Source organism: Labeo rohita, unplaced genomic scaffold (assembly GCF_022985175.1).
Source record: "Labeo rohita strain BAU-BD-2019 unplaced genomic scaffold, IGBB_LRoh.1.0 scaffold_72, whole genome shotgun sequence".
Taxonomy (NCBI): Eukaryota; Metazoa; Chordata; class Actinopteri; order Cypriniformes; family Cyprinidae; genus Labeo; species Labeo rohita.
The window spans coordinates 28,489-55,169 of NW_026129656.1; the positions used below are offsets into that span (position 1 = coordinate 28,489).

Consider the following 26,681-nt stretch of genomic DNA (forward strand, 5'->3'; position numbering starts at 1 on the left):
TAACAAGTTTTAAAGATGTTGTAGATGGAATTAGGAACTTAGAAACTTAGGATCTGATCTGCATTTTTTGTTCTCTTGTTTCTCATTTTCTTCTTGACAATACCCCATAGATTCTCTATGGGGTTCAGGTCTGGTGAGTTTGCTGGCCAGTCAAGCACACCAACACCATGGTCATTTAACCAACTTTTGGTGCTTTGGGCAGTGTGGGCAGGTGACAAATCCTGCTGGAAAATGAAATCAGCATCTTTAAAAAGCTGGTCAGCAGAAGGTAACATGAAGTGCTCTAAAATTTCTTGGTAAACGGGTGCAGTGACTTTGGTTCTCAAAAAACACAGTTTTTGCCATTTTTGCCAACATTAACATTGTTAGCATGTTGCTAGCACATTTTTAACATGATTACAAGTTGTTAACATGTTGCTAGTCTGTTTCTAGCATGATTAACATGTTGCTAGCATGTTTCTAGCATGATTACCAGGTTGTTAGCATGTTTCTGACATGATTAGCAAGTTAATGGGATAGCAGGATTAATGGGTTGCTAGCATGTTACTAGTATGTTTATAGCAGGATTAATGGGTTGCTAGCATGTCACTAGCATGCTGTTAACATAAGCAAGTTACTAACATTTTGTTAGCATGATTCTAACATGATTAGCAAGTTACTAGCGTGTTTCTAGCATGATTAGCAAGTTACTAACATGTTGTTAACATGATTAGCAAGTTACTAGCATGTTTCTAGCATGATTAGCATGTTGTTAGCATGATTAGCAAGTTCCTACCATGTTCCTAGCATTATTAGCAGGTTTCTAGCATGTTGTTAGCATGATTAGCAGGTTACTAGCATGTTGTTAGCATGATTCTAGCATGATTGGCAAATTACTTGCATGGTGTTAGCATGTTAGTTTGAATGAGTTTAAATGGATTAGAAATAGTACATTGAAGGGAAGCTTGATTGAGTCTCAAGGGGTAGTTTGAATTCTGGGAGTTTTAATAGTCTTGGCTCATTTGAACATTCGTCAATGTAAATCTATGGGATTTTTAATTGTAAATTTTAGAAAAAATGTAGCAACTCGAGTCAGACCAGTCTGATCTGGGCTGAGTTTGGAGTTTGTAGATCTAAAGCTCTAGATACAGTCCGAAGTTTTAGTCTCAGAAGAAAAATAACTAAGTTTTAATGGTATTTCAGTAAATTGGCTTTCTCAAGCCAACTTAATTAAGTATATTTATTTTTCACTAGGGTGCACTATATTCATTTACTTACTGCTTGTTTTCTTAAAGTGCTCCTATTATGCCTTTTCAAATATGCTCTTTCATGCAGTGTGTCATATAACTGTATGTGAACATAAACTTTCTGCAAAGTTATGAAGCCGACAGTGCACGATAAATAAAGTTATTGTCTATCAAAAAAAAGAGTCGGCTCACATTTGCCTGAAGGAGTTGTCAGGAATTCGAATCGGCCATACGCACTGATCTATATAATGACTGGATCGCTTATTGCGTTCCTGCCGTCAGGCTGTGAAGCCACCGGAAGTGTTCTATCCGCCATCTTACTATTCCCTACCGGCAGAGAGCACCATTGACTCCCAACCAAACCGCAGACCTAAAATCACCCGATTTTAAGCATATCAGTCACACAGGACCAGTTTTTATGACATGTGTATGTAAATTAATTTTTACTTAAAATCTTATAGTGTTTATCGTCTTTTCGGGCAGGATAAGCGATGTTTTGAAATCGTTCAGGTGGGGGTGTCAGCTGCGCACTTGCCGACACAGTTAACTGATTCAACACAGAATATATTTCTTTATGTAAGGAATTATGCAGGACATATTAAACATGAACATATATCTGGAATTAGTATCTGAAATTGATTCGAATATACAATAAATAATAAAATACCTGTCTGTTATATTGCTCTATGTTGTATTGAAATTCAAATCTTGGAAATAAAGCTTGATGTCTTTAAATCCGTACCAAATGTAATTAGTCAGCGTTATTTCTCCAATTTATGATGTGAATATTTTAATATCCCTAAGGGAGCAACATCTATTTCAAACTCTTAAAGATTGCGCAAATTATATTATATTAAGTGCCTTAAATTACATTTATCTGACGATAACACTAACTGATTTTGCTCAATTTCGTCAATGAAAATAGTCTGAAACAAAGACAGCCGCATCTCTATTCGAACACAGCTGTGTTCCGTTTATGAATGAACGTGTGTTTTAAAACGAATCTGAGTCATTGATTCAATTGCCCATTCGTAAAAAGTCACTTCATTCCTGAATAAATTATTCAGTAATGAAATCAATGACCTAACGCCATCTGCTGACAGTTTTAGTTTCATTTTTAAAGTTTCATTTTCATTTTTAGTTATTTAAATCATTTGGTATTCCTATATTTAAAATGTAATATTTAACATTTTTGCATTATTAACGTTTATTATTAACATTTATCTCAACATGAATGTTATGTAGGCTGAATTAAACGTTTAAATCAATACCTGTCCTGCTTCAAAATGATGTTAGCGAAATCATTGTTGAAACATGCATTTAGCCTCTAACGTTATGAATAAAAACACTATAACAAAACAGCATGTACAAGGCAAATTATATGTATACAAAGCATAAATCTTTCAGTTTTCAGAATGAGCATTTTGTCATTTGTAAACATGGTGAACGTCCGATGTTTATCATGTTTATCTGCTGTTCGATAAACATGATAAAACCTGGAATGTATATTAAGGTAACTTTTTAATAAGCAGAGGGAATTCCCGACATTAAACAATAACTGTTTACATGTTTAGGACGTTTGCGTTGTGAGAATGTACAGTGAGACGTCAGATATGAAAACGCTGACTGTGATGTTTCCTCATTAAAATCGTATAATTTCCTATTAATTCAATAGAATGTTTGCGAATACTAGGGAATAGCAATATAGCGGCGCAGTGGCTTCACTTCTATGACGTCATGAGCAATCCAGTTCTCTATTATAGATCAGTGGCAATTTGACATTAACAATACTTTTAAACTTAATTGGTTAAGAAATTGTCTAAAAAATTACAATTCTATGTGGTTTTATATCCCACAATGTATCTTTCAAAAACTTGGAGGGTTGTCCTTTCTTTTGAGATGTAACTTTCTTCCAGGGAAGTTACCTGTTAAATTATCTAAATTTCACCAGCAAGTATTATTGGCTTGGAAAATTTGTTTTCATCACAACTTTTCTCCACATAAAATGCTTTTATGGAACAATTGTCTCATAACTTCTAGGAATAAATCGTTATTTTTGCGTAGGTGGTTTGAAAGGAATATTTATTTTGTTATGGATATGTTCTATGAGAGTGGAAACATTTTGTCTTATGAAGACTTTATGCAAGTTTACAATTTTCCCATTCCCTTTAAAGAATTTAAACAAGTGGTTAAAGCTATTCCAAATGGGTTGATACAGCTAATAAATAATCATTTCTCTTATGTAAGCATTGAAAGAATATTTCCAGAATTAAAAGTTGATGGTATTGCAATACATTCTTCCTCTTGTAATAATAAAAATATTAGACAAATTTTGCAATCAAAACATAAAATCTCACCTAGAGGAAAATTCTTTTGGAATGCAAAAATTTCTGATATTAATTGGAAAACGACCTGGTCAAATCCTTATAAATTTTGTATTTTGAATAAAGTTAAAGAGGTGCATTTCAAAATACTTCACAAAATTTACCCATGTAAATTAGCTCTTTCTAAATTCATGGACATTAACAATACTTGTAGTTTCTGTAATGCACATGAGGAAGATTTGTGTCATTTGTTTTATGATTGTGATTTGTCTCTTAAATTTTGGTCTGATGTTAGTGCCTTTCTATTTCTGCGAAGAAATGTCAACTATATGCTTTCTTTAAAAGATGTGATTTGTACTTATTCACACAAAAGTAAAATGATTGAGTATGTTGTTAACTTTTTTACATTTTACAAGGTAAATATTATATTCATAAACAGAAATTTGCGAAATGCATACCAAAGTGTAATTTATTTTTATCAGAAATGGAGATTTTGAAAAAGTCTCTAATGCAAATTAATAATAAAAAGAATGTCATATTGTTAGATTTCATAGAGAGATTCTTTTCTGATATAGCTCCCCCGCTGCAACTGTTGAATATGTCCTAAGGAAAAAGGAAGAAAATGTTAACTATTGTTTAGTTGTTTCAATGTTTTTTGTTTTATTTTATGTTTATATATAAATATTTTTTTGTTGTTTATTTTATTTTATTTTATTTTATCTTTTATTTGTTATTTATTTTTTATCCATTTTGTTTCTCTCCCTTTAAAACTCTGTTTTACTGTATAAGATTGCTTAATATTTTGTATATCTGGATTTACTTGTTAATGTTTTTGTAATGTTCAATCTTTTTTCTTGAATAATAAAAAAATAATAATAATAAAAAAAAAAAAATCAGTGGCCATACGTCACGAAGTAATACATTTGCATAATGTCCGCCCACGTTCTACGTCGCGAACAACTTGCCCGCCCACAAACAGTAAAATTTCCATGTGGTGTAACTTACATCACATAGAAATTTACAGGTACATTATACAGAGGATGCTGTATCCTATGCTGTGAGTAAAATTGTTTTATATTCACTTCCAAAAGATGAATCTACAAAGATAGTATTTTCTTGCGATCCTTCAAAATATGTAGTTGTGTATGTCATGTTGTGTAACAACCCTGCACATGTCTTGCTAACCGGCTAACTCATGCATCTGTAGTTCTGTTGTTCAGCTGTGAACCCACTGTAGTCTGACAATTCGTCATTGATGCAGCTTGACTGTCTTGTCTGTCTTATTAGTTGGAGTAATGATAAAGGATTGCGCACGAAGCGGCTTTCACACCGAATGCGGAAAGCGCTGTGCTATGGAACCCATTCCTTTCAATTGCTTCTGCCGCCTGAGGACTGCTTGTTTCTGCCTCGACCAAAGCGCACGCAGCGGACAAAGTTCAAATTAGTTGTTCAAATGAACCGCTGCGCTCTGAAGGGCTGCACTGAACCCAGCGGCCAGCGCAGCGCTTTCCGCGTTCGGTGTGAAAGCCGCCTTAATGCATTGTAGCCAAATGGGAGGAGCTGGAGCTCTAGCTCCCCCTCGCTGGAGGTAATGGGTGGAGATAGACACCTAATCACACCCTAACCCTACCCCTTACCCTATCCTAACCCTAACTCCACCTATTAGTTCACACGGAGGTGGAGCTGCACCTCCAGAGAGGGGGAGCTGGAGGCCATTCGGCTCTGCAGTGAGCAGTACTTGGGTTCGGCGGCAACCAATCGGAATGTAGAAGTCCACCACTTGAGAGGATTCCAGAGAACGCAGTCCTGTAAAACTTTGGTTCCGACCACATTCGTTCCCAAGCAAAATGATGCGTGGACCAAGGTGTCTGAGATTGTTGATGTTCCTGATGTGCATTAACGTTATATATTTTAGGTAAATAAGCGAGAATTGCATATGCTAACTTTAGTGCCAGAGCATGCAAAACAGTGTCGCTGCTGAAAAATATTTCTGACATATCTACACATGTTGGATTAAACGAAAAATAGGTGTTGTGACATCTGATGGAGACGAGGTGTATGTCACATATTTTAAAATAAAAGCAGTCACCTCTGCCTATTTTTTTCTGCAAGTAAAAACAAAAGTGTTCTATAGCTGGTCTCCCCGGTGGTATTGTCAATAGAGAAAAAAAATAATGATAAATGTCATTAGGCTTAAATATATACAGACAGTGGCTGTATAGTTAATTGGTTTATTTTGTTAGCAAACATGTGGCGTAGTGGAGGGTACACGCAGCTATATGGCATATATCCATTTTATCAGTCGGCTGTGCGTATACCTTTGAAATCCCCTCTGATGCGCATCATTCAGTAAGCTAGTGTCCTGCATTAGCCAAAATCATGACAGTCCAGCACATCCAGTCATATGTGAATAAATCCAAGTATTCGCTGAAAACACCCAGTAAAGACGCCGGTGTTGAGCCTGCTGCGCCCGCGCCCGCGCCCGCTCAGTCCTCCTCCACCCCACATGCTGCCTGTTCATGTCAGGGATTGCGGAGAGTCGCGTCCAGATGTCAGTAAGTTAAAAGCTTGAATATATACATGTGTATAACTAATGCATATACCCACTTCTCCAGGCATCACTACACCACTGCATGTAACTACAATTCCATTCAATTTCTTACTTTCGCTTTTTAAAAAAAATCTTGTGGTCAGTCTGCACAAGATCAACATGCTTGTTTGCTTTGCGGCCGCTTTAAATACAAGACCAAGCGTTCGATCGTCAGAGCGTCAACGAATCTTTCTACAGCGTTGTTGGCAGAGCGGCCAGAGCGAATTTTGACGCTATCGCTGGCGGCGGTGTGAACGCACAGTAACAATTAAATCGTAATTAAAATTAAATGTTACGTGCACTTACATGTTATTGCTCTTGGATAAAAGGGTCTGCTAAATGTAATGACGAACTATACGTCGGGATATCATAAAGTATTTTTTCAAACAGAAATAATTCGTAACATTTAATTATTTTATCAATTTATTTTTAATAACGTTTGAAAAATAACACCTCTAAAATTTCAGATCTTCAGCCTCGGTTCTGAAAAATGTCGCCCCAGTTTGTTGAATAAATATCCCCATATGTTACCTAAGTATGATAAGCAACGTTAGGCTTCACTAAGTATTGAGACACAGCCAGAGTTCTCTTTTCTTATTGGCTCTGTTCTCCTCATGCTATGCTAATTCCGGTATATGTGCTTAACTGAGGATTAAATAGCCTGTTGCCGCCAAGTTTCCCCTCAAAATAGGCGTCTTCCTATAATAGGTTTTGAACTGAAGGTCTGTCATGTACGCTGATGAGTGACTGTTTGGAAGATGTTACTATTAGCGGGATATTCCCGAGCGCTAGTTGTGTACTGGCTAGTTAACAACAGTTAGCCTGTTAGCATTAGTGTAAAATGACGGAGGATACAGACACAGGAATAGACGTTAAACTAAAACACTGGATTAAATCACGACATTTTCATATGGTTACAATGACAGGTAAGTCTCAACCTTGTGTTGTGTTGTCACGTGTAATGTTATTTATAAATAAAGATTATTTGTATTTAGCAAAGCAGTATTGTAAAACATTATTCTGCTAATTGTTATTTATTTGTCATTTTATTTCATAGACTAGACTCGTAGTAGAGATGAAACCTCTAAAGCCTACTTTTCCTTTGACGTGAACAGGTAAACTGTTTTACTATAATTTTGATAACAATATAATTGTGCTACTGTCCATATCATGTTCTTTCTGATGTGTTTTTGATTTGTTCTATGATGTGCCTGTTGAGGAAGGATGTAATAGTTTAGAGGTGGAAATGGCTTACTCATCAGGCGGATCTCAGGAGGGACAGACTGACATCAAAACAAAGACACACACACAAGCAGGTGCCACGTTCACCTTTTAAACTTTTTGTCCTGTGACTTGTTTTTAAAACAGGATAGTGGCACAGTGTCACTAATGCCAGCTTTATTAATGTTAACAGGCTTAATATTTGTTACTTGCCAAAATGAAATTTTCTCTATTGTAGATTAGTGACTTTTATACATTTTCTTGTTGACTATTGATTGTTACATCAAACATTTGGACACACTTATACTACAGTGTGTTTGGGGTTGGTAAGATTTTTTTAATAATGCTTTTGAAAGTGGCATAAGCTCACCAGGGGTACATTTGTTTGATCAAAGTATAATAAAAAAATATGATTTCTTACAATTTGAAATAACGTTTCAATTTTAATAGCTTTTAAAATGTAATTTATCCACCCTTTTCCCAGTGAATCTGCGTTTTAAACTATATAAGGCACTTCCCTTTTTTCCATTCAAAAATACTAAAACAAATGATTATCGCTCAGTGTTAATGACGTCATGGGACGTATGAAAAAGGTGGATTCCTGTGATGGCAATGCTGAATTTTTTAGCAGCCATTACTCCAGTGTGACACGATCCTTCAGTAATCATACAAATATACTGATGTGGAGCTCAGGAAACATCTTTTTTCACATGTTTTTTTTTTTTTTTTTTTTAAGAATGATCAAAAGTAAGTTCTTTTAATAATGTGAAAGTCCCCCAGATCCCCTGCTTAATGTTGTCCCTAATGCTGCCTTCTAGGTGTTCTAAATTCACTGTCAACCACATGGCTCATTGATTTTATAAAATGGTTACCATGCACTCAGCCCACCATTAAGTCAAAATTCACAAACAAAAGTGATACTGATTTAATTTAATTTGACCTTTCTTTTCTTTAAAAAATTCCTTAAAAAAAAAACAAAAACGTATTGACCCCAAACTTTTGAACAGTAGTGTACTCATGCTTCATTATTACTGTTTTTCTTTCCCTACATTTTGGAATAATTGTAAAGTCTATGAAACCTATGAAAGACCACACATGGGGGTAATGACCAAAAAGTATAGGAGGAGATATATACTTTTTGCTGCTTTTCCATCATGCTCCAGTCTAACTTATCCATTAAACAAGATAAATTTTGCTAAGATAATGCTTAATTTTTATACTGTCCTTGTTATGGTGGCCATGATTGTTTTCACTCCGAAGTGCCCTTCGGAGGGTGATATATCACATTTAGAATGCACTGTCAGTCTGACAGAATATGGTGCTTCTGCTGGAACAGCAGAAATGCAGTCGTTACCCTGTTAACCCTGTAAACAAAGCAGCTGCGCTGCTTTCTGTTTCTGAACAGGATTTCAATAGCCATTAAACAGCCATACAGATTTTTGTATTTGCTACAGTGTTCATCACAGCACCAAATACTTAACTTAATAGGCTATTTATTTTCAAACAAATTTTAATCTGGACAACAAAATGCACTCGATTTTGTTTAAAAACGTTTTGATTCTTTATTATTCTGTCACACTTTACCTTAGTTCCATTAGTTAACATTAGTTAATTCATTAGTTAACATAAACTGCCAGTGAAAAATTCTTCAAAATATTCATTAATTTTTAGTTCATTTCAACATTTAATAGCACGTTATTGAAATCAAACGTAACTATAACTGTATTATTTAATGAACCCGAACTAACATTAAAAATAAATAAATAAAACAACTTCTGTAGCAAATGTAGCTATTGCTCTTTGTTAATGTTAATGCATTAATTAAGGTTAACTAATGAGACCTTATTGTAAAGTGCTACCTGTTGTTCTTTATAATTCCTTTGCACTTTAGTTTGTTCGAAAGATTTGTTTACTGTATACATTTTTGTATATTGCTTTATTGTATTTAAATGTTCAGGTTTTTTTGTTAGAAAAAAAAAGATCTGTTGTACAGTATTAAGACAACAATTTTTTGCAACTAAATTTCAATAATGTGATAATGCCATATACTGTGATAAAAGCTTTAGCAATTATCGCAACATGAAACTATGATATGTGCCATTCTTAGTTGTTAATTAATATTACTTTGAAATAAAATGTAACCATTAAAAATGAATAAATAACAGAGTTCAAGCCTGTAGGCCTGTAGGCCTAAAGCCTTTTAATCAAAAGTTTAAAAATTAAGATCATTCAAATGTTTGACCGTTAATGTCAGTTTATATTAGAGTGCATATGGTAAAATTAATGAACAGGATCAGGAGAAGTCAGTAACTTTGAAGTTTCAGCATTTACTTGTATTCTGACATTTCTGAACATAAAAAACAGACAGTTCTGTTGGTGACAGTCCTGAAAATCAGTATTCTAATAATGGACAGGTGAGACCCAGTACTTTCATACACACCTGTGTATTGCTTAAATGATGTATATAATTTCCCATTCTTCTTATTGTCACTGCACATCAGTCAACTTTAAAATAAATTTCTTTCAGTCTTTCTAGAATTAGAAATGTGGAGTTGAGGTGTCCTCAATCATGTATACATTTTTTTTATTTTTTTTTGCTGATCATTTTTTGTTTGTTTGTGTGTGTGTTTTCCGCAGAGGAAGCCAAGTGACTGTACAGAGATACTTCCCGAGGAATATATTTCAAATTACAAATATGATGGTAAGTGTGGTGTTTAGCCTTGAACATTATGAACAGTATTGCTACATAAATAGATATCACTTGAGTGTAGAGGTCATGACTCATTATCACTCAGCTGATTGTGTGCTGTCGGAATGAGTAATAGTGGGAATAAATTACAATTTGTGCACTTCTGGTTCCATTGTCCCAAACTCATTGGGCTTTTTGAATAGGTTTTTGGTTAAATGTCTAAAACAAGGTCTGTGGTTAACACAAGTTCAATATCTTTTCATCTTTCACTCTACAACATAAAATAAATCAGTAATACTCGTGTTGGGTAGTAACTAATTACATGTAACAGAGTTATGTAACTTAATTACAAAATACATTTAACTGTAATCTGTTACAGTTACTGAGAAAAAAAGTAATTAAATTACTGTTTTATAAATTACTGAAAATGTGAACGATTACAAAAAGGATTACATCTGAATATTCTCACACAAACACACACACAGATTGAATTGACTTCTTTCCCAAATTGCACTGACTGCTCTAAAATATGAGATACCAATATTTCAGGAGTTTAGGGAACAGAAAAGGACACATCCTTATTCAGTAACTTTTATTTTCTGTTTGGGTTTATGTATATGCTGTGATGCAGCGTACAGCAGTGTTGTGCGTTTTAACCAGTTTATGGGAAATGTATTCTTAAAATGCCTTTAAAAAAATCTGAATAATTTGTTATAAATCATTTTTTATAGTATTTTGGAGTACCTATGATAACAATATTGTGCATATTTATTATTGTCATGTATTGCATTACAGAATACCGGCACATGTCTAATTATATTAGGCACATGTCTAAGTGACTACTGTATACAGGCCACCAGGACACCAGACTTGTTTTATATTTCATAAGAGTTGTCTTGCAATTTGCAAAGATAATTTCACGAACAAAACATGCAAGAATCAGAAACTTTTGTTGGTCACAGAGCTTATTTTCTACAATAATCAAATTGCCAAGAGAAAAATCTTATCCACCTAATTTTTGCTGTAAGAGTGAGCTCGGCCATTTGTAAATTTTATGGGTCTGGTTTCTGGTCTCATCACATTCAGCTATTGTACAAAACAGCTTGTTTTTCTGCTTGATATTGCAAAGTGGTGTGTCTTACCATATTATTTTAATGTATTATCTTAAAGGGTTACTCCACCCCAAAATGAAAAAGTTGTCATTAATCACTTACCCCCATGTCGGTCCAAACCTGTAAAAGCTTTGTTTGACTTTGGAACACAATTTAAGATATTTTGGATGAAAACCGTGAGACTTTTGACTGTCCCATTGACTGCCAGTTAAATACCATTGTCAAGACCCAGAAAAGTATGAAAGACATCGTAAAAATAAATTGTACTAAATTTGCATACTAAATAAATTTTAATCAATTTTAAATCTAAATTTTATGAAGCAACGAAAATACTTTTTGTATGCAAAGAAAAAAAAACAACATTTTTATTCAATAATTTGTCTCCTCCACGTCACCGTAGTGCCATTTTGGAGAGTATCTGCTGGATGCAAAGTATGTACACCATTCTGTGTCATTTTTGCGCCTGACCTTATTGAATATGCATTTGTAGGAGTTTCCCTTTCAGACGCAACATTTATGGGAGATTATGAATGAATCACGCAACGCAATTTACTAACATTTGTGTTCGTCAAATTACTGGTATTTACACCATTATTTAATCCCAAAAAAGCATGTCAAACTATCTTGTGCTTGAAATGGCTGCAATTGGTGTTGCCAGGAAGAGGAGAACACATTATCTGAACATATCGTTTGCCAAGCCATGTTATTTTTAATTTGCTTTAAGAAATAAAGACAAATTAGAACCCCCAATTAGGAGGAGTCACGCAATACCAGGTCTATCAACTTCTCACAACCCTTCAATTTTTGGGCACCAGTTCTTTTCAACGTACTGTGGCTTCTTTATTTCTATATTCTTTATTTGCGACTACGCTATTTTGCGCTGCGCTTGGTAGGGGAGCGCAGGGCACAAACTAATGCAGGGCTAATTGTAGTGCGTGGTTTAAGTATTTCCACACATGATAGCATAACCAAATTTATGGCATCTTACACACGCAATTAATTCATTTGAAAAAGTTAATAATTTTATTGACAAAATATTTTAGTTTGTCTGGTATATTTTCTTTTTCATTAGATCAGGCATTTTAAGCTGTCGTATGGTAATGTTATAATGTGCCCCTCACATGTTACAATGTACCCCACCTACGGGGCATGTTGTCAAATTTCACTTCCATTCTTTTGAGGTAAATAATGAAAAACATGTACTGTAATTATGAAACAAAGCAACATTTTTTACTAAACAAGTGTAAAATTAATGTGGATAAAAAAAAATTATACTCTGAGCATCACTTGGATTTACACGTCAGTAAATGGACGTTACACGTTGTCAGTAAATTACCCGCAATTCCACATTTATTGGCGCTGTTTCTGAATTGCGCTCTCATGCTAATTTGCCCCGTTTAGTAAATCTGGCCCATATTATTTTTTTATTTGTCATCTCCTAGTAATAAGGCACATATTTCTGTGTGAGTTTGAAGGTAAAGTCTGGTAGTGTTTGAAAGTCTTAATTCATTTAGTGTATCATGCCAGGTTTTCCTCTGTATCCATATACAAAGTCTACAAGTGAATGATACCTAGGCCCAATTTCACAGACAGGGCTTAGCCTAAACTAGGATTAGGTCATAGTTCAAATAGGACATATAAACATACAAACTTGCCTTGGGAAAAAAAACATTACTGGTGTGGATCTTAAGACACAATAAAGGCACTTATATATTTTAAGATCAGTCAGTTTCTTTCAGTTGAAAGACCTCAGACCTACATTTTAGTCTAGGACTAAGCTTAAGCCTTGTCTTTGAAACCAGGGGCTAGTGTTTTAAAATCTGTAGTTAGGCCTTTACTAAGAGAAAACTGATCAAACAAACATTTTTTTTTTCTTAGTAGAAGTATATTCAGCCATTCATTAATTTTCCCAACCGGTTTTCCTATGTAGTGAAGGGATGGAGGCAATGTTTCCTCTAAGCTGTGTGTGAAGAAATAATGTGCTAAATGATGCAAACTATTACATAGGGATGTTTAGACAGCTATCTAAGAATTCACATATTCATGTTTTCTGAAAATATTTAGGTTACAGATCGCAGTTTAAATGCTTCAGTTTATTTTTGTATTATATTATATATTAATTATGTTTATTATATTATATTATATTATTATAAACCTAATAAATAATTGACCTCAAAAAGAGAATTTTTTTAAGCAATATCTGCTTCATTTTTTCATTATTATATTATTATGAAGAATTTAACTGTGTGAGATTAAAAAAAAAAAAAAAAAAAAAAAAAAAAGATTTTGATGTCTTGGTAACACAGCACAGTAAAAAAATGTTTTCTCAGGTAACCTAAAATGTGCATCATTTAGTTACATCAAGGGTCAAATCAAATATAAATAGCACATTAAAGTTAGGAGTTCCACACTTTTTTGTGTGTTTGCTGTACAGGTCCGGAATGTTTTTGCCCTGGTGGCCGAAATGTCCACCCAAGAGAGAAAACCTTGCTCAGCATTAAAAAAAAATTTGAGGACACATTGGACAGAGGGATGCTGGAGTCTGGGCCAATGGACAGTCTTGGAAATATGTTATCATTATTACTGTAAATCCATATTTTATGCTAAACTTTCAGACCTCTTCTAAGGCATAGCTTAATTTAGACCAAATCTGATACGACGTTTTCTGTAAATTCGAAAAATAGGTTGAATGTCAAATTTTTTGTCAATTATGTTTTCATTAAATTATTATTCTATAACATATAGTCTATCATTTCTGAAAATATCTTGGCAAAATTCACTTGTTCAACAGTTGCGCTCGCTTTTTTAAATGTAAACTACAAGTTATGCTATCCGTGCTATCTAAACATATAAGAGGTGATCAAAAGTTCAGAGATGCCCATGATAAACAACTGAAAACTGTTCTCTTCAAAGTAACGTTAGTCTGTTTGTGACAGACAGCTCTCGTTAAACCCGTTAAGTGAAAGTGAAACCTGCTCACTTTAAACCCGTTTTTCTTAAAATTCCATTCCTGAAAATCATAGCTATCAGCCAACGTAAGATGGCCATAACTTTTGTTACGTTAAAGCAAAATAAAAATAGTTTTGGAAAGCGCTTGAATCCAGCTTTCATATGGTATTAAAACCTAAAAAAGGTAAAATTTCACCATGTGTTGGGTTTTCCTAGATCACATCACATCACATATTTATTTTCTTAGCAGTTAACCTTCGACTTGGGTTGTAAAAATTGGGAACCTCATTAAAAATAAATGTAAAATAAAATCACATAAATAATATTTAATTTGACCTCTAAAGATGGATGAGCAACATTATCAGAGGGTTATGTAGCTTACAAATTACTTCTGCAAACCCTGTTTTAGTCAGTGAAACTTTTTTTTCTTATTATTCTTATTCTTTATTCTTTTTTTCTTTCAGATTTCTAGCAGTGTCCGTTCACCAAATCTCTCCAGAGGGCAGAGGCTCTGTTTCGTAACCGTTTTAACCCCAGTCTGAAGTGGCTCATGGGGCAGAAGGACAAAGATGGCAGCTGGGACTCTGAGAGTGAGAGCATCATGTCCTGTTCCTCCAGAAATATTCAATGCCTTGGGCAAACTTTACAGAGCCTCAGCTCTCAATGCCACATGCTCCATGATCCTGCATCAGGAGGCAAGCTGTTTGGCACTGTCACGAGTCTTTATTCCTCTGAGCAAGATGATTTTTACCACCACCCTCAGGCTGCAACCTTCGCCCAGCATTACTGTCAGCTACAACGCCTAATGGATAACAGAGCTCAGCTGCTCTTCCTCCATGAGTACAGCCATCGCACACATGTGGCCACCTGCTTTGTGGTGCAACTGCGCTTAGTGTTGGAGAAGACACATCTCCTTTTGGCTGACAGGGGGCAAGTAGATGAACAGCCCAACTCCACATGGAACCTCAGCCTTAGAGCTTTGTGCCAGGAAATGCAGGTTCACATCAACCACTGGGCTCTGCTCTGGGCTAAAGCTCGATCTGACTTCCATCTCCGCTGTGTTCTTTTCAGCCGTGTGAAGACCCTTGCTTCCATGCGGCAAACTCTACACTTGCTGGGCTTCCAGGCCTTGTGGTTGATGGAGCACTGCATCCACACTGCACTTTCTGCTTTGGCTGCTGCCCAGCTGGACCGTGTGCCCAGAGATGCCTTAGTGGACCTGCTGTGTGCGATTGAGCTGTACAACCAGATCATAGAAGACAAGTGGAACCAGGGTAAAACATCTGCCTGGTGCTCACAGTTCATGTTTAGCTCATGCTGGCCCCGTCTGGGATCTATTTTGCTTCAAAACAGAACTGGTCCTAAAACATTCCCAGTTGAGCAGTTGATGATGATTCTGGCCCAGAGTCAAGCTCAGAAAGCAGCTGAACAACTTTACACATGGTCTTCCCAGCAGAGTAACCTCCTCCATATGGCAAAAAACCCCAACAAACTTAAGTGTCACTTTGCACACCCTAATCCCAATAGTGACCTTTCATCTTCACCTACAATAAACATACATGCAGTACAACTTGAACCTCAAGCTGCTTATGATGCCCTCAAGATGCCCCAAAAGCCTACTCACAGCCTCTGGTCCTCGAATGTTCTGTTCTCTTCGTTTATCACTCGAGATAGAGAGTGTCTCGATGCGCTCTTTCAAGTCTTAGTGACCTCAACAAATCTCTTAGCTCCACTTATTCCAAAAAAACCTCTGTTAAACAGGACAGCTGATTTGAAAGACACTGTGGTGATTTCTAGAGGGGCCAGTGAAGGAGAAGAGAGACTGCTAAACAGACCCAGAATGACCTCCAAGACCTACAATGTGGCCGCAGTGGATTTCAGGAAGTCTGATGCATACATGAAGCTCTTCTCTCATTATAAAAAGTTGCTGTGGGGGGAATTTGCTAAAGCAGTTGTAAGACAATTTCATTATCAGCCATACAACAGCACTCTGGGAAGTATCAACCAGTGGAACGATGAAATGGTGCTTCATTTGGCCACATGGCTCAAACATTCGTATATTGAAGGTACTGATGTGCAGGTGGGGTTAAAAAAAATGTGTGAAATGTTTATAAAAAGCTATGTAATGCTAATGGTTGAGTCTCACAAAGAAACAGCTGGATCATATTTCACCTCAAAATCAAAAGTAAAACAAAGTATCTTTTGACATAAAATATAGTCTTGACGTACGTTGCCAACATTCAAAAGTTTGCTCAGTTGTTGTGCTGCTTAATATTTTTGTGGAAACCGTGATTCTTTGATGAAAAGAAAGTTTAAAAAGAGCATAATTTATTTGAAATAGAAATCTTTTGTAACATTATAAATGTCTTTGCTAAAACTTTTGATCAATTTAATGCATTCTTGCTGAATAAAAGTATTAATTTCTTTCAAAGAAAAAAGATCTTACTGACCCAAAACTCTTGAAAGGCATTGGATGTTTTAATTGTATTTTACAAATGTACTTTACAAATAATTATATATAAGATCTCAAAAAAATACTTTTCTTTATGTAAAATATTAGTTTTTTTTCTTAGTCGGTAACAGATATGAAGTAGTTTCCAAGCTTGTTTTTGTGTATTAAAACATTTAAGTGTACAGTAGGAAATATACAGAACTCTTAAATATTTTTCAGACTTGCCATAGAAAGTATATTGTATATACATATGCTGTATATTGTGCATCTCTAGTGTTTTAAGCTGAAGAACTCTTTCTTGGATCCTGATTTTTCTTATTCTGAAAAAGGTGTTTTCAAGATTTTTATCACAATTATTTTTCATTCCTTTTTGTTTTTTTGTTTTTTTTGTCTTTGTAGACCTCATCCCACAAGAATGTAAAGGAAATTTGCGCAGTTTCTGCTTTTATATTTTATCCACTGCTGCGTTTACACAATGGGATGAAAGTGAGTTATATTAACCTAATTAGGACTATTTAGATGTAATGACTATTAAGTGAAATGATTGACGGTTGAAATTAAGTTGGTTTTTGATTGTGTCCTGTTGTATTATAGTGATGTGTTTGTCGCTGGGCTCAGGGCTAAAAGAGAAGTGTGTCCCAGGATTTAAACAGGAAAGATGTGCAGTGAGGACCACCACCATGGATCTCATCCTCCAGCTCTTCCCACCACTGCATATTGTTCTTCAACTACTGCAGTCCCCAGACGTAGATTCAGGTACTACACTTAAGTCATTGTCAGTATGATAAAATAGCTTTGTCATTATTTCATTAGTTGCTGCTACACTGCTGTTGAAAAGTTTGAAGTTGATGCTTAAATGTTTTTGAAGTATCTTGAATTTTATCTTGTATTACCTGCATTTATTTATAACAAAAATGACATATGCTGATTTGGTGCTCAAAAAACATTTCTTATTATTATCGATTTTGAAAACAGTGCTGCTGAATATAACCATGATATGTTATTTTTGTTGTTGTTGTAATGTAAAAGTCTTTATTGTCACATTTGATCAATTTAATGTGTCCTTGCTAAATGAAAATATTTAAAAAAACAAAAAAACAAAACAAAAAGGTACTGATCCCAATCTTTTTAATGGTAGTCTATATTTGGTAAAATAAGTATATAATAAAAATAATAATGTTTTAAATAATAATTACAATAAATTTTGTATTTTATGTTATTATTTTAATATTTGCTTTACTGTAATAAAGTACCAGTACTTTTGTTATCCCTAGTTTGAACATTGTTCAAGATACATAATATTGTATAACCTCATCCTTCTGGCACTTAATTAGATGTCTGATGCCTTTCACTAGTTGACAGTGGATCCAAGAGCCTCAAGAAAAATCACCTGGGGTTGCTGTGTAGGTCTGTTGCAACTGTCCAGTCTTCTACTGTCTGGGTTATGAGTAAAGCCTACCAGTTTTTGGCCTCCTGGTCCCTTACTAAGTTCCTGCTGGTCACACAAGGAGATCTTAAGGTAAACTGAGCTTTAAACTGTACTTAAATGCCTCCATGCATATATATATATACACACATATATATATATATATATATATATATATATATATATATATATATATATATATATATATATATATATGTATATGCATCTTTTTGATGCAGGATATATTCTGATTTTGATTAGCGTTTATTTGTCTTTGTTTTAAGGATCTTAAGGATTCAGTGGATGGCCTTGTCCACCTCACTCAAGCCGCCGGCAGAGATTCCGTTCACCCTTTGATAATTCAGCAGACAGCCTCACTCTCTAAGGCACTTACAGATCTACAAGTAAGAAATTCTAGCCTTCTAGCAAATGAATGCTCTATAGAAAATTCTGGTATAATTTTCTCACCCTTATGTAATTTTGAACTTGTATGACTTTCCTTTTTCTGTGAAGATGAAATGAAGATGTTCTGAAAAAATGGTGGTATCCAAACGTTTTTGGTGACTATTGACTTTCACTGTATTGACACTGAAGCCCTTTTCACACAGCGTGTTGAACGCAGACATGTCCTGGGATTGATCCCGGGAACGATCCTGGGATGGGGACCAAGTAACATTGCTGGGAACAGTCTTGTGTGAACCCTGTGTGAACAGGGTTTGTCATAGTGATGGATGCACGTTATTTGTGTGACAATTATTTACCGGGTGTTTTAAAGGTAGATCAACATTCACAACAAAAAATATGTGCAAACTGGAATGAAGCAGAGGTCAGGGAGTTCCTCACTATTCGCACTGAAGCAGTACAGCTGTTTTCAACATAATAATATATAACAATAAGAAATGCTTCTTGAGCAGCAAATCAGCATATTAGAATTAATTCTGAAGGATAATGCAACAGTAAAGACTGGAGTAATGCCATCACAGTAGTATATAACGTTTTAATAAAGTATGATTTACTCGGTTTGTCTGATATTGCAGGCGTTCTCTGATCTTGTCCTGAGGACCTTTTCTGTAGACTGTAAGAAAATGTCTGTGGAGATCTTTGAGCAAACCATGCCACCAGCAAAGCATTGGAGGATCAAGCACAAAACCGGTACAGACTGATGAATGAATATGTACAGTGAGTTGTGTCTGCTTATAGACTGCTAAATCCTTTCTAAATATGTTTAAAATGCTGCACATTATTTTCAGAGCTGCCCAGCAGTCCTAGTGATTATGCAGCCTCTGCGGCTCAGAGTGTGATTGGTCAGGTGCTGGAGGGTGTTCAGCCTCTGCCTGATGATGCTCGCATTCCTGCTCTCACTGAGGCTATGACGGCTTTCATGGAGGCCTGGATGGAGCACATCCTCAAACAGAAGATCAAGTTTAGGTTAGTAAACATGGTGGAGCAATAATCTTACTGCAGTGGTTCATGTTCCATTCTTACTTTCACTGTTCATTTATGTGAATTTTTCATTCACACTAGTATTCAGGGGGCTCTGCAGCTGAAGCAGGACTTCGACTTGATTCGAAATTTCATTCGTTCAGAGGAATACAGCCTCTCAGAAGAGCTGCACCAGAAGCTGCTGTCACTACGTGTTTTTCATCAGGTGGATAATGCAATCGTGTGCCTACTTCAGCAGCCTATGGCCAAACCTTACCTGCCCTCTCGCAGCTGGGAGCCTTTCAGACACTGCTGTGAGTTCATTCAAATGAAAATTGAAAGAAACTGTCATGAACTGCGTTTTTAATTATTTCACAATGGTGTTTTTTTAATTGTTTTTTTTTTTTTTCTTCAAATTACGTAAAATTGTCCCTACCCTGCTTTTAGCCCTCTGATTTGAATGCTCTGTTGGAAGGGGCATGACTCCTGTGAGTGTTCAGCGTAACTGCCCACTGCTGTAATTGACTACAATCTATGCATATGAATTAAGTATTACATGTGGAGGTCTCTTGAAAACTTTTACGTCTAAGTTTTTACTATTACAGCTATCGAGATTAATTGTGAAAAGTGTTGATTACAGTATGGCATTATATTTACATCTACTCCCATCTCATGAACGTTTTCAGCGATGAGCATTGTAACCGATGACAGACTGTTAAGTGCAACAGATTAGGCTTTAGAATGAACAGTTACTTAAATGGTGTAGCATTAGTGTTAGGTCCATATCTTACAGTAAAAATCTGTTTGCAAAGCCTGCACAGAAACTGCAACTGATCAACACCAAAGAATCCACAGTTAAATGTTCCAAAAAAACAAATAATGCTCTACTAAGACATTCACATAGATAACCATTTTCCTAGCATCAGTATCCTTTGGGAGTTAATGTTACTTTTAGTCCAGCAGTGATCCTGTGTTGCTCTTTTCTCCTCCTCAACTTCTTTAGTAGGGCCAAAGACAAAGGTATAGAAGTGGGCCTTGATCTGATTGTCTTCAGAGTCTGTCTTTTGTCTCTCTGTGATGTCTTAATGTGACAAAATCTGAAACAAAATGAAGTCATTTTCTGAGCTTGGTTTCAGTAAAAGCTGTTTTTGGATTAGCAAGGAAGTTTGGAAATTTAAGGGATATCTTTACAGTACAGTGATCTCTCAAGTGTCAAAAGATCAAGGAAAAAAAAATCTTTCTTAATTCATGACCCCTTTAACAAACGAAGAAAATGTCATTAATCAGAGATTGCAAAAAAAAAAAAAAAAAAAAAAAAAAAAAAAAAAACTTTCATAACTACAATATTTACATCTTCATTTTATGTTTATTCTTAGAATTTTATTTACCGTTTATGTTTTAATAATAAATTATTAATTAAAATACTAAAAGTCATCCTGTGGCCTGCTTGCCTTGGACATTTGCAGAGCCCCTCTGTTTTTTTTTTTTTTTTTTTTTTTTTTTTTTTTTTTTGGTTTTTATTAGTTTTTGTTCTTTTTAAATGCTAGTATTTATTTTTATTTTGTTTTCAGTGCTTTAACTATTATTTATTTTATTTCAGCTTTATTTCAAGAAACTAAAACTATTACTAAACTATTACATTTTTTTTATGTATATATAGTTATTAATAATAATAACCCTGCCATAGACTTTTTAGACGTTTGACTTTAAGCTAGTGTAAAATATAAAAAATTTGTTCATAGACATAGTGAGTCATCTTACCTCAAGCTGTCATTTATTGCGCTGGCTGATATAATTCTGGATTTATACAGACACCTAGCAGTAGGATAGTTGCATCAACCCTAAAACAAAAGTTTTGGTACTCAACAGTGTTGTAGAAATGTGTTATTTGTTGTCAGCCAGAATTAAAGTCTAAACAGCAGGCTTAGAAAGATAAAGTCAGTAGTTTTCAACTTGTGACCGGTTACTTCATATAAAACAGAACATGAGTCACATAAGACTTTGTCTGGAGTGAACAGACTTCAGCAGCTTTATGTTAATACCTTTGTTCCGTGTTTCCTCAGGTCCAAGCAGTGGACAGGTCATGGATCAGACAGCAGGGAGTCTTAATAATCTGGAGAGTATGGACATACAGGTAGCATGCCAGCAGGCCCTGACACAAGCTGAGAGCTCGGTGACCCCTGAGCTGCTGTCTTCCACCCCACCTGAGTCCTACTTGGCTGTGGCTCAGCAGGAATGGCTGGACCTGCGGATACACAGCAGCTCACGCTGGAAACTCCCAGTGCTGCATTGTTTCACTAAATCTGAACCATAGTCAAGTGGCCAAAGCAGTTATGTCTGTGTTTACTGGCCCACCTAAAGATCTGTTGTTCTTTCAGATGTGTTGTTGAATTTGTAATAAGAATGTGATCAAATGGCCAATCAAACCATTCAGGTTTCTTGCCAGACAGCAATAATTTGAGGAAATCCTGTAGTATGTGCAGATCAAAACTGAATCCTATATGTGTACCATTCATATTTTCTGTGAAAAACTCTTTATTGTGACTGTAACTAATGTATTTCAACTGTAACAATATGACTGATGCCTTTCTCAATAAATTGTGAAAATAGTTAAATTATTTAAATAAATTTAATTTTAAAATCATTTTCTTCATTGCCAAATTAATTTGTGGTGTTTGATAAAGACTTCAATTACAGATGTATTTATTTATAAGTCATACTGAATGCACATTGTCTATTATTAGGTCCCAATATCAAGACCAGATAATAACTGCATTGTAAAACGGAAGCAAATGTTTTTATTAGCCATTATAGACATTATACTTGCTTACTGTAATATTTAATTGGACTGCTTTTAACTTTGATTTTATTGTGCATTCATGGAGCAACATCACAGCATTTAATACATCAAGAGCTGCATTAATTTTTGGCCGAGATCTTGTATTGATAATGGGCAAGTCTAACCACTCTGTAAAAGCTGTATTCAGCACATTCTAAAGACTTTCAGTAGGGTTAAATTCAGGATTCTGGTGGCCAGTTCATATAAGAAAAAGATTCTTCATATTCACTGAACCACTATTTCACGAATTGAGATGGGTGAAGTAAAAGGCCTCATCAGTTACAAATCAAAATATAACCAGAAAATGTTAATCATTCCAATAACGATCCAATCCTAAATTCTTAAGTATTTGCTTATTTTATTCCAAAAGGGACTTTTTAGAGCATGCAGTGAACTTGGTAACATAATCTGTTCATTATTTTCCTGTGAAATTTAAAGTTCTTTACGATATATTTGAGAAATGGGAGATTATGAAATGTTTAAAAGAGCAGGCAATCACCATAAAATGTCACAGACGTCTGATACCATGCATAAAGAATTTTTTTTTTTGTTATTATTAATTTCAGTTTCAGTCTGCCAGCATGTATGTCCTAGAGCAGGGGTGGCGAACGTCGGTCCTGGAGAGCCGCAGCCCTGCATAGTTTTGCTTCAACCCTAATCAAACGCACCTGAACAAGGTAATCAATGTCTGAAGGGTTACTAGAAAGCAACAGGCAGGTTTGTTTTAATTAGGGTTGAAGCTGAACTCTGCAGTGCTGCGGCTCTCCAGGACCGGAGTTCGCCACCCCTGTCCTAGAGCATTATAAAGCGTGGTTATATCTCGTATGACCGAAAGGTGGTGACAAAACATCATGAATTAAACACGTCAGTTGTAAGAGCGTCGTAGGGTTGATTATTAAAATAATTTTTTGTAATAAATGCAGGTTGTGTAATACACCCGTCCTCTTGTTCACCTTTTAAAGTGTCTATATTTGGTGTTTATTAATGAAAAAATTACATGATACATATCAAGAAATGGCACAAGAAATACCGACGTTGGTACAGCACGTAAGTTTATGCTAATTTACTTACGACTATAATCATTAATTATTTTTGTTAATGAGGTGTTTATTTTAGCTTGGTTGCTCACCGTTGTTTTCTTGAGGCTAGTAGATGAAATGTGGCAACCGTTTCCGAAAAGCAAACACAGGCCCTTAAACAATATTACATCAAAAACAATGTTTGCAAGCAGCAGTCTAAATACATTCAGAAACGTAATCTAAATATACGGCAACACACCGACTTCAGCTGTTTCTGTGTGTGGTTTTACCTCAGTGCAGGAGTGCTGCACAGACTGACCCGTCCCATGCAGCCCTTGTAATTAATTTAAATTGACCATTAGGGCTGCGAGGGAGGCTTATGATGAATTTTCCCAATATCATTTGCTCCAGAGAAGGCCTGTCGCACACCTGGGAAATGTATGATAATGTCTGATTGGCAGGGAGGGGGCTGTGGCCATTGTTGAGATCCCTCCCCAGCATGCACGGCGACTGAGTTATGGCTGCACGGCCCACCCTACTGTTTGGTGGCATGTAATTTGAATACAGATTAGTTGGCCCCAGTGTTCCAGTGCTTTGGCATTACCATTACTGGGGACAGTAATTTGACTGATGAACACAAGGGTTATCACAAGGTCATCACCTTCAGTGAGGTAAGAGGAGGATGGCGTGCCAGCCAACCCACTTTTGGAGCCACCAGCCAAGAAGTCTTTCGATAGCATAATTAGTTCCTTTAATTAAGAGGTGAGCTAGCTGATTGAATAAATCCGCTGCTAATGGAGCATCCGATTTCCCATTCCAATAGCTCATGTGTACTACTGTCGCCATTTACTCCCTCAGGATGTAGTAAAAATGTTTGCGGATGCATTGTTTATTGTGTCATTTGAGATTTCCTTTTGGCTGTTTTAAACCTGTACACTTAATCCATCCTAATCTTTGAATCTCATCTGAATACATATTTATTTTCTATGGCTTTTTTAGTATTGAATTTTCATGGATTGTGATTTTATTTTATTATTATTATTTTTTTTTGATAGTTAATGTACAGTATAATGATTAGACTGTATTTTTTATTAGACTTGAGGTTTGAGACATTAACAAGCATAGCCTTCTTTTTAGGATGGGCAGATTCGGACAATTTTTTTAATGACTGGCTGTGAATGGAACACTTGACTGCAAAACTTTGAAGGTAAGTCACAGAAATTTTTGTTACTGTCTGAGCCAGTTTTATAATAAGGGTGTAATTTTAGCAGCTCTAAGTGTGTCTGTCCTTGAGCTTCTGCTATCTTTTATACAAAAATTTCCTTAAATTGCATATTTGTTGTAAATATATGGAGTTCAAAAGGCACTGCAAAACAGGAATGACTCTGTCCTGAATGTCATATTATAACTAGAGCACATACCCTAAATTATGTGTGGAGTGCTGCATGAGGTATATCTAACCTAATCATTTCTGTATTTTATGGTGTTTAACACACCTTTTGACTCGTGTGATCTTTTAATCCCTTTGGGCTATTATTATTGCCATGAGCCTCTCCTCTACCCCAACCCCCCAATGTATTTCATCATTGGCTTTATCTGTTTAAAGAGTAAATGCACCTGTGGTTATAGACACATTAAAAAAATAAATAAATATATAAACATATAGACTCAAAAAAAATTTCATGCTTTCTTTGACTTTCTGCAGAAGTTTGGCAGAAGATTTAATATTTTTAGGAGGGATTACAATATTTGAAAAGCAGCCATGTGTGCTGGAATAGGAATTATCTTTCTGATATCCTTTCTAGCCCTCTCACTGGGAGATAACAGCATGTTATCTACTCCAAAATCCACCTGACATAATTAAACAGCAATGATCAACTGATAGTTACAAAAAATAAAAGTGCCCTCCTTCAGCAGTCCTTCAGCTCACTAAAGTGAGACATTTCCTCGACATGACTGAATCAAAGACATTTGATTCAAATATATAGTCCCACCTCAAAATCACCTGAGTTGTGGTTCCGTGCTGGTTGGTATGTTTAAACAGATCAGTGTTTTGGTCATAGCACTTTTTAGGCTCTGCAAATTAACCATGATACACAAATTGTCATGTTGCGTGAATATTACACATTTTAGTGAAATCGAAAACTGTCGTACGTAGAGATGACTTCCATTTCCCCCATACTGTCTGTACAGATCCATTCTGTACAGATCTATTTTGTAATGTTTGTGTATAATTGTAAAGCCTCAAATGTTCTTATAAGCATGAATCATTTGGCACCACTGCAGGCGAATACCCATCAGTAAGTGTTGAAAGTAAAGATTGAAAGACGTTGCTGCATAAGAGTTATGTTCCTTTTCTTTGACTGCGTAAAACGCATATGTGATTTATTTAACAGCATCTTATTGTGTTGAAAATCTCATTTCAATCATACATGGCAGTGCATGATTTAAGAATGCATTGTTTAATAGGCTTGCCATGCCCAAATTTAAAATAATTCAATTAATCAGCAAAGCATTCAGTGAGCCTGTCTGAAACTCACTTAGGCAAACAAAGGTCTTTTAATATAAATTTTCCACAAGATTTCTTTATTGATTTGGTGCAAAATGATTTGTGTGATACATTCACACCAATCAATAAAGGCCAAGTCAATAGTGTTTATAAAAAAATCATAGCACCATAGATGAAGTGTCAAGCAACTTCAGCTTAGCATTGACCCGCAGCATATACTACACTGGAAAATACACTCATAAAAATCCACTTGGCACATCATTTCCCGAATGACCTGTTTGATGGGTCTGACCAATACAATGCCTTTATTGGTTAACTGATAAAGCAAACTTTTTATACCTGTAATGATTATGGTAGTAAAGTTATGAAACGCCAGCTACACAGTGGACGTAGCAAAAGTTTGTGTTATAAAAAGAGCAGTTTGTCTTTTTTTTTTTTTTTTTTTTTTTGCTATTATGGAAGGCAGAATGGTATGTTTTCTCTGTGGTAGCAGATTCCTATATGTGTGTAGGTCAGTGATTTTCAATCAGGCCCCTGGATCCCACTTTAAGGGACCTCAGCAAACTTGCAAGATGGCTTCAAATTATTCAAATTAATATATTATTAGAAATATGATTAACATGATATTATCTGAGACAAAGTTCATATTTACACGAAAAACAATAAGGAACTCCATGCTGTAGACCTGGCGTGTCTGGAACTGTAAAAGAGAAAGTTTCTATGGGATCTTACAGTAAGCAGAATTTCGTAACACTTCTGTCTTGTAAACACCAGTGTTTCCAATCACCAGTTTACTCTTACTTTTTAGAAAATCTTCAAAATATTTATAATAGTTTAAATAGTATATTTTTATAGTATATGTGCCAAAAATTAGTCTGAATCCTTGTTTCTATCTGAGGAAAT

General features: G+C 35.4%; 1 protein-coding gene across 3 annotated transcripts; it reads left to right on the forward strand.

Annotated features, from left to right (window-relative positions):
• Positions 1 to 6,699: 6,699 nt before the first annotated feature.
• On the forward strand, positions 6,700 to 22,055 carry ccdc142 (coiled-coil domain containing 142). Of its 3 annotated transcripts, none has more exons than XM_051104427.1 (13): positions 6,700 to 7,066; positions 7,198 to 7,255; positions 7,360 to 7,456; positions 9,999 to 10,062; positions 14,576 to 16,177; positions 16,963 to 17,049; positions 17,158 to 17,319; positions 17,919 to 18,082; positions 18,274 to 18,393; positions 19,027 to 19,141; positions 19,240 to 19,417; positions 19,514 to 19,725; positions 21,475 to 22,055. In XM_051104427.1, exons 5-13 carry the CDS (start codon positions 14,662 to 14,664, stop codon positions 21,723 to 21,725), a joined length of 2,805 nt encoding a protein of 934 aa, XP_050960384.1. In that variant the 5' UTR covers positions 6,700 to 7,066; positions 7,198 to 7,255; positions 7,360 to 7,456; positions 9,999 to 10,062; positions 14,576 to 14,661; the 3' UTR covers positions 21,726 to 22,055. The 3 variants fall into 3 exon arrangements, with proteins under 3 accessions (XP_050960384.1, XP_050960383.1, XP_050960385.1); XM_051104426.1 differs by having other exon boundaries at positions 7,364 to 7,456; XM_051104428.1 differs by having other exon boundaries at positions 7,364 to 7,456; positions 17,182 to 17,319.
• The last annotated feature ends 4,626 nt before the right edge of the window (positions 22,056 to 26,681 follow it).